At 48.1% G+C, this 10356-nt stretch overlaps 1 protein-coding gene across 1 annotated transcript in view; it reads left to right on the forward strand.

Annotated features, from left to right (window-relative positions):
* Positions 1–10356, forward strand: part of ASH1L (ASH1 like histone lysine methyltransferase) — a 106031-nt gene that overhangs the window by 85196 nt on the left and 10479 nt on the right. Inside the window, 8 exon segments of the mRNA XM_023534302.1 lie at positions 3471–3579; positions 4016–4180; positions 4348–4442; positions 6018–6175; positions 6724–6876; positions 8297–8351; positions 8430–8562; positions 9500–9748. Of these exon segments, the coding sequence (XP_023390070.1) occupies positions 3471–3579; positions 4016–4180; positions 4348–4442; positions 6018–6175; positions 6724–6876; positions 8297–8351; positions 8430–8562; positions 9500–9748 (1117 nt within the window).

Here is a 10356-nt window from a genome sequence, read left to right on the forward strand (position 1 = left end):
GAAAATCTACCAAAGAAATTGAATCTATGATTAAAACTTTCTGACAAAAGAAACTCCAGACTCAGATGTCTTCCCTGGTAATTCTTCCACATACTTAGAAAAATAATGCCTGTACTGCCAATCTTATATAAATGCTTTCGTTTTATAAGGCCAGCATGACCTTCATCTAAAAACCAACAAGGATGTTAAAAGAAGACATATTGGCCAGTATCTCCCATGAACATAGACACAAAAACCCTAAATAAAATATTAGCACATCCGATCTAGCAATATATGAAAAAGTTAATACGACCTTGTGGAGTTTATTCCAGAAATTAAAGGCTGATTGGTTTAATATTCACAAAATCAATGTAATTTATACTACATTAACAGAATAAAGGCAAAAAAATCATATGACATCGTAGGGGCCCAAAAAAGCATTTGACAGAATTTAACACTATTGATAATAAAAACTCTCGGCAAACTGGGAATAAAAGAGAACTAAGTCTGCCAAAGGGACTCTGTAATAAACCTGTAAGAATATTTACTGTCACCACTTCTGTTCCAGTTTGTACTGGATGTCCTTACAGATCTCATGATTGTATACATGGAAATAAAAATCCGTATACCGTAAATAAGAGAATTTAGCAAGATGGGTGGAAACAAGATTAGTGTATAATTCAGTATGTTTAATGTATTTCAACGTATTACCCTCAACCACGTAGAAAGTGAAATTTAAAAGACAGTCGCATAAGAAATAAATCTAATGAAAGTATGTAGGACCTCCATACTGAAAAACACCAAACATGGGGGAAAAACCCTAAATTAATTGAGAAATATTCCATTTTTATGGGTTAAAAATATCTTTGAGATGTCAGATCTTACCAAGTAGACCTATAAAAATTCAAATCCAGTCAAAATCCAATTTTTATGGAAATTGACAAGCCGACTCTAAAACATCAATTGCAAAAGACCTAAAAAAGGCACAATAATCTTGAAGAAAAACAAAACTTAAGGACTTTACCAAATTTCAAGACTTACTGTAGAGGTTCACTGATTAAAGTAGGAATATGCTTGGGATAGATTAATAGATGAATAGAGAGTTCAGGCAAACACCTATAAATGTTTTGTCACCTGATTTATGACAGGTTCCACTGCAGATCAGGAAAGGACGGATTTTTAATAACGTGCTGAGTCAGTTTAGCTTCTACCTCAGTCCACTCACAATTCATCGAAGGTGGATCGTAGACCTAAATATCACAGTCGAAACAGATTTCTAGAAGGAAACGTACAAGAATGTTTTCATAGACTTGGGGCAAAGATATCTTAAACAGGGCATGAATAGTACTGTAAAGGGACAGAGTTGATAAAATTAACCATCTTTGTTCATCAGAAGATAACATGAAGAGTGTAAAACAAGCCACACAGAAGATGTTTGCAGTATGTTCATCTGACCAAGGCCTTGCTTCTGGATAAAATCCAGCATCTACAAATCAATAAGAAAAAGTCCTGTTTTTTAAATAGCTTCAGCATATAAGGAGTGCTTGTTGCTTAGCGTTAGTTGAACCCTCCACAATGGCTGTGATCAAAGAATGTTGACTCAGCGTGTTGGCACGGGTGTCGCACAGCACGAAAGCTTGGGCGTTCGCTGGGGTGCCAGTTGGTGCACCCACTCACAAACGTTCCCCAGTACCTCCCAAAGCCGACATGCCTAGGAACCCCGCAGCCCCACTCCGCAGCACGTGCCCGATGCACATGAGTGCTTCGTGTTCAAAAGACGTGTGTAAGAGTGTTTACAGGAACAATTTTTAAGTAATAGCTAAAAACCACAAACAAATGTTTATCAGCAGTGGAATTGGTATATAAATTGTGTTATGTTTGTGTGATGAAATGTTACACAGCAATGTAAAGACACATGGCAAGTACAGTGTCACGTTGGGCGAGAGGAGCTGGGCGTATCATTTTGCGTACTCTGGTATATTCTGTACGATTCCATTCATTTGAAGTTCAGAACAGGCAAAACTGATCCGTAGGAGGAGAGCAGAGTGGGGCAGGCCTTTGTGGGGAGGTTGCCAACGGGAGAGCGCGGGCTTTCTGGGAGATGACGGAGGCGCGTGGATTTATAAAACTCAGCCCACTGTCCATTTAAAGTTTGTGTGTGCTACTCCGTGTAAGTCATACCTCCCTCCAAAATTGTAATACAGTGCAGAATAGAATCAAATTTTAAATATTATGGCGTAGACCAAGCATCAGCAAACTTTGGGATCTAGCTCTGTGCCAATAAGAATTTACAAAGACGTGGGGTGAGTTTGTCTGCCATAGTTTGTTACCCACTGTATAAAATGCTTTGTGAATTTAGAAAAAAAATACCAAAAACTGAAGGTGAGAGAAATTGACATTTGTTGGGGCAGTATGCGGGCTAGCCCTCAACGTGTCTCGTGTGTCAGGGAGGCGGGCGGGGGGTGGGGGGAGTCGTGGATCAGACAGCCTAGGCTTAGCTCCCTGGCTTTGAATGCAGTTGCGTGTGACCATGAACGAAATCTGTAAGCCAACAATACCTCGCGTATAAAATGGGACTCATAATGCCAGTCTCTTAGGGCATTCTGAGGGTTCGTGAGCTGACCTGTCATCAGTACGGCACAGCGGTTAAGCTTCTGAAGCCAGACTGCCTTGATTTGAAACTTGACTTGCCCAGTTGTTAGCCCTGTTGGCTGTGGGCAGGTGACTTACCCCGTCTGCCTCAGCCTCATTTAGAAAATGGGGGTTGTAGTGCTAGCTAACAGAAGTACCTTTTGTTACATAGTAGTTGGGTGGATTAAATAAGTTAGTACAACAAAATGCCATAATTAGAATAGATAAAGCAGGGTCCCCAACCCCCGGGCCACAGACCGGTACCGGTCCATGGCCTGTGAGCAGCGGGCGGGTGGGCGAGCGAAGCCTCCTCTGTGTGGGCAGCCGCTCCCCGGCACCAGCATCCCGCCTCGGCTCCGCCTCAGATCATCAGGCCTTAGAGTCTCGTAGGAGTGCCGGTCTCTGGTGCCACAAATGTTGGGAACTGCTGAATAAAGCATCCAGAACAGTGCATGGAAGGTCATTAACAACTTCATGTCAAATAGAACAGAAGAGACGGTCACGCGGCGGTGAGAGAGATGGAGGTCGGTAGGAGTGGAAGGTTTTAGGTAAGCTGTAGGAAATCATAATAAGTAGACTAAAGCCATGTTTTAGAGGGACTTTGAATCCCAAGCAGGAAACGTTATGACCTATCCTAATTGACAGCGTAGGGCATGTTTTCCGGAAAACTGACTTGGGACTGTTGGTCCGACGGCGTTAAATGTGCTGGGTGGAATAGGAGGTAGATTAAATGTGGAGGGATTGGTCAGGAGACTTGAGAACTTGGATCAGAAACAGGCAGGTTGGAGGCCGGCGCAGCCATTGTGGCAGTTGTCGGGCGTGGCCCTGAGAACCCGTCCCCGCCTCGTTTCCGTCCGCAGGTCTGTTAACGGCGTGTACCGGATCGGACTGTACGCTCTGAGGGACATGCCCGCTGGGACCGAGCTCACTTACGATTACAACTTCCATTCCTTCAATGTTGAAAAACAGGTACGAATAACAGACCCAAGAGGGAGGTTGGACTTCGTCACATTGCTCTGTGTGACGCGGGCCCTCAGCAGACGTGACTGATCTGTAGCCTTTGAGAAGCACGTTGGGGAAAACAGTGTTTCACCCTTCACTCCACGTCTCTAGGATACAGAGGTCTCTCAGGCTTTCGGAACTCCGTAGGGAGGGATTGCCCATCATTTCGCAGTCTCCAGTCAGGTCCTTCCTGTTCCAGTGAAGGTTTCCCAGCGTGCGAGCTTTCTTTTCCGCTGCAGTGGAGGCCCGTTCTTACCTACTTTACTTTCTATCGGTGTTTTCCTCTGTGTGAAAAGTCCGTGACTCAGACTTGCCGTCGGGCGTCCAGATGCTCAGGCATCCTGTTGGACGTGTTCGCGAGGCTGCGGGCTGAAAGCGTCTCTCTCTCTCTCTCCCTTCAAAGCAACTGTGTAAGTGCGGCTTTGAGAAATGCAGAGGGATCATCGGGGGCAAGAGTCAGCGCGTGAACGGCCTGGCCAGCAGCAGAGGCAGCCAGCCGGTGGCCGCGCACAGGAAGTCCACGCGCTCCAAAGAGAAGAGGAAGTCGAAGCACAAGCTGAAGAAGCGGGTGAGTGACCGTCTCGGCCTCTTCCTCGGCCTCTTCTCGTTGAGCCGCGTGAGGCGGTATGAGATACGGGCACTAGCGAGGGTGGCGTCTTCACAGTGGCTTTAATATAATCCAGAGTGACCCGACCGATGGTTTTCTCCCTGCGGTCTGATCCATCTGTTTTTCAGAGAGGCCACCTCTCCGAGGAACCCAGTGAAAATATCAACACTCCAACAAGATTGACCCCCCAGTTACAGATGAAGCCAATGTCCAATCGAGAGAGGTAAAGAGCTTTTTCTTTTTCCCGAGTGCTTTAGATTATGTGGTTGGCTTGTCAGTTAAGAATGATCAGGCGTCTGTGGCGTGGAGCCGTTTCTTTCGTGCAGGAGGTCTTTGAGCAGGGTTCAGGGGATCTGTGAACTCAAATGGGGGGAATCATGTCTTTCCTTTCCCTGATTTCTAACTGAAGTTTAGCCTTCCTTCAGATGTGACCTGTAGGCAAAAAAATGAGTGTGTGTCTGTAGTGTTTGCAGTCGCCATGATTTTGTCACATTTTTGTGTCATGTTACACACGTCACAAACATCTCAGAATATCACTCGCATTCATCTCTCCCTCGGTTCCTGTCGTCGTAAACCCACAGCTGGATCTTGCCATGTATTAAAAATTAATGTTTCTGTATCAATTCCATGTTTTTTTAACATTCTGAAAAACACATTTCAGTGTATTTAGTTTCGTTTTAATCCTGTGTATTAAAATGACTTAAAATTTTAAGTTAATTTTAAAATGCTTCTAAAACGTGCGGAGAAGGGCTGCAGCAGCCTGCCGGAGGAGTTGCTGGCACAGAGAAGGTTAAGAATCTCTGCTTGGTTAATATAGTAACAGAGCAATAAGAAGGCTCTTCAGTGGTCATTTTTGCTCTTCCCTGTATTCAGATACGACTTGTTCATGACAGATGTAAGCAAAGTAAATGTACACGTCTTATTCTTCAAGATGTGGAACATCTCCGCTGACTGCACACTCCAGTATCTTAGAAAGTTTATCCTTATTTGTAACTTTACTACAATTTTAGCCCCTTTTATCCCATTTCACTTGGAGTGATAGAAAGTTTATACTTCAGTAAAACAGATGGTTTGATCCAGTGTTTCTCTACTTTAGCTGCGTATTAGCCTGAGGAACTTTTCAAAACTCCTCATGCCCAGGCCACAACCCAGACCACTGAAACCAGCGTTTTCGAAGGTGAAACCCAGGCATTGGTAGTTTACAAAGCTCCCCAGGTGATGTCACAATTTATCTCCATTTTCCAAGGCCCATAGTTTGAGATTTATTCAAGGTCACATCTGTTTTTTATGTGTACTAGGGTGAAAACCAAATTATGGCATCATCAGAATTGTGTAGAGTCAGTCGAGACACGTGGGCCGTTCACGTGCAGAGACCCGCGCCGAGGGCCGCCCCAGCACAGGTTCCCGTCGCGCCCCTGTTTTAAGTGTCTTTGCTCTTATCTGCCAGTTCGGTTCCTTCTCTTAACGGATGCTAAGCCGGCACTTCGTCCTGGCAGCTTCCTCTCAGATTTGGACAGATAACTCCATAAAGCTCTGCCTTCAAGTCAGGCTGCTGCAATTGCTAGAATTTTTGCAGTTTCTAAATCGTATTTGGAAGGTATTTGTAAATAATACAGAGAAATGTTATGGGCGGGGGAATCAAGATGCAAAACTGAATCACGTTTCGTTATTTGATCATAAAATGGTAAGTGTCCAGCGTACAAGCGTTTATAGCATCTTCGCAGCGGCCCACCTGGCACGGCATGTAGTAAGCGCTTACTGAGTGAACGACGCAGGCGCGCCTCCTCCCCCCTCGCAGGAACTTCGTGCTGAAGCATCACGTGTTCCTGGTCCGGAACTGGGAGAAGATCCGGCAGAAACAGGAGGAGGTGAAGCACACGGGCGACAGCATCCACTCCGCGTCGCTGCGCACGCGCTGGAGCGGCATCTGCCGAGACGATGGCAACATCAAGTCCGGTAGGCCCGGGGCTGTGTGGGAGCCGTGCGTGCGGCTGCCGACAGTCTTCCCACGGATTCCTTTCGGGCTGCACCAGACAAGTTAAGATGCACACGTTCAGGGGTCGGTCAGCGATGACCTGTCCTTCCCGGCTCTCGGCTTCCTCCTTTCTACTTCTGGGAGGGAGGAGGAACCCGCTTCCACCAGGGGCCCGGACGTCACCGTGGCCTGCAGGTCCCTCGATGCGGGATACGTAGCGGATCCTCAACCCGCACGGGCGCCTCCCGAGGGAAGCCCGGCCGCGGTCGCCACCTCACAGTTAAGAAATCGAGACACAGTGCGAGATGGCTTGCCCAAGGTCACATGGCCAGCGACAGGCCGGGACGTGGACGTGGCCAGACTTGCAGCTCTAGCCGCACTGAGCCGCGTCCGGCACCGCGATGGGGCCCCTCTGACTCGCGGCCTTGCCTGTCTGGTGACTGCCGCGCTTCCCGCTTTCCTGGAAGGAGAGAGAAAGCCCCAGCGAGCTCCTCTTTTCTTGAAGCTCATTGTCACTTTGCCCTTCCAGACGTCTTCATGACCCAGTTCTCCGCCCTGCAGACAGCCCGGTCTGTGCGGACGCGGCGGCTGGCAGCCGCGGAGGAAAACGTGGAGGTGGCTCGGGCAGCCCGCCTGGCCCAGATCCTCAAAGAGATCTGCGACGGCATCATCTCTTATAAAGGTGACCGCGGCCCCCCAGATGCGCCCTCCGTAGCTGTTCTGAACACTCGTGTCACTTACCCTTGCCGGAGGCATCCAAGGCCAAACACAAATGACCGTCCAGGGTTAGGAATTTCGGGGGTTACTCAGTTCTTCCTCACGCTGGAGTTTAGAGTTTCGGGACCGGTCATGGTCTTTGGGGCTGTTTTTACATCCCTAGATCTAATACGTCGGTTCTGTGGACGGATATCTTGGAGAGTGAAAGCTGTGGATTCTTGCCCTAGAAAAATGCATATACGTAATTTTGCATGTATTTAGAGGCTTCACAGGCCCTAAAGTCCGCGTCAAGGAGCAAGAATAAAGTTGCAAGAAAATTCCTCTAAAGGCGTTTTTGTGCAAGCGCCTTCGCCCCCTTCGCCACAGCCCTTCTGGGCGTGCGCGGAGCAGGAAGGTGGGGAAGGGGAGTTAATTTTGGACAGGCGGCTTGGTAATGTACGTGGCTTTTTACAACCAGAAAATCTGGACATATTTAAGACGAAATATTTTAACAAATAATTGCTGCTTTTTGCCATCAGCTTTGGCTGGTCTTTCTTCCTTTCCTTAATTTCTGAAGATTTTTTTTTTTTTTTCTTTTCTTTCTCTGTCTTCTGTTTGTGCTTGCTTTCTAGTGGCTTTTTATAGTTAACCTAAGGTAATAGAGAGGAAAGGGGGGACCAGCCTGTCCTAAAACATGAAGTTTTGTGACACCTGTAGCCTTTACATTCCCAAAAGAGCCCACTGTGCCTTCTCAGCTGGCCCCACCTGGCCCAGTGAGAAACCGCAGTAGATCGTATATCCGCATGGCACTGCATTCTGGGCAGGAAGCAACAGGCTTTTTCTCTCCGCATCGTAAGTTGCTAGAAAGGAAGTAAGGTAGCGAGTGAGAAGAAGCCCCAGGGCACATGCATTCTGTTTTTGTAAATACAGAGTAACTGTTACAAGAAAAAGGATTCCAGAAAATATTTACAATACTAAATTATTCGTTATCTGGAGTTTAATCGAATCCAAACCAACGGTGTAATGTTAACGAGATTTAGGAAACACTTTTTGGATGAGAACAGTGACAGTTTAGGATTTGTGGTGAGATTCGTCGACCCGGAATCTGCCCTGAGCAGCCCGGCTGCCTCAGTCCGCCACCACCACTCCCTCCCCGTGACCCGCCGACGTCGCCTGCAGAACACTCTGTCCTTCATCTCTCAGGCCGTCCCGAAAGTGCCTTCCGGTCCCTGCCGTTAGCTGCCCACGTTTCTGGGACATCCTTGCATTTTTCATAGTCAGGCCTCAAAAAGACTTGGATTTTTTTTCCTAACTTTTAATTGGGGGGATGCCGCGTTTCCGGGTGAGAAGCGAGGCTTGCCACCCTTGCTCCCGAGCGCCCCACTGACGCGTGCGTTCTTTTGCAGACTCCTCCCGACAGGCGCTGGCGGCACCGCTTCTGAACCTCCCCCCAAAGAAAAAGTAAGCTCCATGTGTGGGAACCATCTGAGTTTTAGAAACGCGCTGTGTGCCAGACTGACACCTGGCTTTGCGTTCCAGGAACGCCGACTACTATGAGAAGATCGCCGAGCCCCTGGACCTGTCCACCATAGAGAAGCAGCTCCTCACCGGCTACTACAAAACCGTGGAGGCTTTCGACGCCGACATGCTCAAGGTCTTCCGGAACGCCGAGGTAGCTCCTGTCTTCACGAACAGAGCGCTTCTAGGGCTGCTAGATTCCTGCCTCTTCTGTCGATGGTTATTTCCGAGTGCCCCTAGCCTAAGGATTACGGTGCGCTGAATATCGTGGGCTCCTGTGTAGTAGAGACATCGCTATGACAAACGTGGAAGGTTAAAGCATATTCCCAAAAAAGCATTTTTTTGTAAAAGCCTCATTTTGTATTGAACCTTTATAATTCGCAGAGTACGGACATTTCAGTACATTTAAATCACACACAGTTACGTTATAAACGTGTCTTCAGATCGGAACGGGGGTGTTCGCGACTAGGTGCCCAATGGGTGACGCTCAGTAGAAGGTGGTTTGACCCGATTGGAAGGGGAGGGCGGAGTGTTGTATGGCGCAGAAGAAACGTGCTCAGTGATTTCAAAATAGCCGGGACAGGTGTTGGAAGGGGAAAGGAGGCCTTAGGTGAAGAAAGAATCGAGGTTGAAGATAAGGGACTAGAAAAACAGACAAGTGGGAGAAGAAGTAGAGCCGTCCCGACTTAGGGTGCTTCCTGCCGAAACTCGGCTTCCCTGTGCGTTTCCACTCGCACCTCTGTCCCTGAGACCTGCAAGACGCAGGGGAATGGGGAGCTGCTCTACGACATTATTCTTGTGACGTTCATGTTCTTGGTCCCTGTGTATTTTATTGAGTGGACAATGAGGCCTGTGAAAGAAGTCCAATGACAGAACAATAGACCAAATGGAAAAACGACCATGCCGATTGTAATGTTAATTCATTTTGGTTCGGTTTAAGTGGTTTTCAGCTGCCTGGCCCTCTTATTTGCTGGCATTGGAGATCTGTTAACCAAAATGGGAGGGTAAAGCAAACCCTGCTTCCTCTTTGGATATGTTTGTCAGCCATACTGACAAGACTAAACGTGATTTCTTTCTTCTGCTTTCTTCAGAAGTACTATGGACGTAAATCCCCAATCGGGAGAGACGTCTGCCGCCTCCGAAAGGCCTATTACAACGCCCGGCACGAGGCATCGGCCCAAATCGATGAGATTGTGGGAGAGACAGCAAGTGAGGCGGACAGCAGTGAGACCTCCGTCTCCGAGAAGGAGAACGGGCACGAGAAGGACGACGACGTCATCCGCTGTATCTGTGGCCTCTACAAGGACGAAGGCCTCATGATCCAGTGTGACAAGTGCATGGTGAGCTTCAGGAGGTGAAGCAGAAACCCAGTCCTGACGGGCACGGCGACCACATTCAGAGAAGCAGCGCGTGCCTCTCTCGGCTTAGCGCGATGGGCTCTTTGTGGAACGGAACTTTACCTTGGTCTGTTACCCCTCCCCTTTCACCAGCTTGTCTTTCTCCTTTTTCACCTCTTTCGTTTCATCTTCCGCTTCTTTCGTTCTTCCCTTGGTTTCCAGACGAGTCATTTTATTGCCACCTGTGGCAAAGCGCCTTCCGGGGAAGGACCACAGGCGGACTGTCAGTATTCAGTGTTCTCGGTGCATCGCTTGTCGTCATGTTTTCTTCGGAGGCCGTCTCAAAAACCTTGAGATTGTTCGGCTTTGCTTTGGGCTGTGCGTCTTACAGTCTCATGGTGGCCTCTTCCGTGTGTCCTCAGCTGCAGGACTTCTGTTCAGCTAGACTTGAGGCGACACCCAATGATGTCTGTGCTGTAGATTTAATTTTGACGTGGTTGTGGAACGAGGCAGGCACAGCGTTCCCGGCTGCGCCATCTCGACCAGAAGCCTCCTTCCCTTCTTTTCCTACCTCCCATTCTTTCTGCCCGCTCTCCGCTGCTCGTGGCTCA

Source organism: Pteropus vampyrus, unplaced genomic scaffold, assembly GCF_000151845.1.
Source record: "Pteropus vampyrus isolate Shadow unplaced genomic scaffold, Pvam_2.0 Scaffold124, whole genome shotgun sequence".
NCBI lineage: Eukaryota > Metazoa > Chordata > Mammalia > Chiroptera > Pteropodidae > Pteropus > Pteropus vampyrus.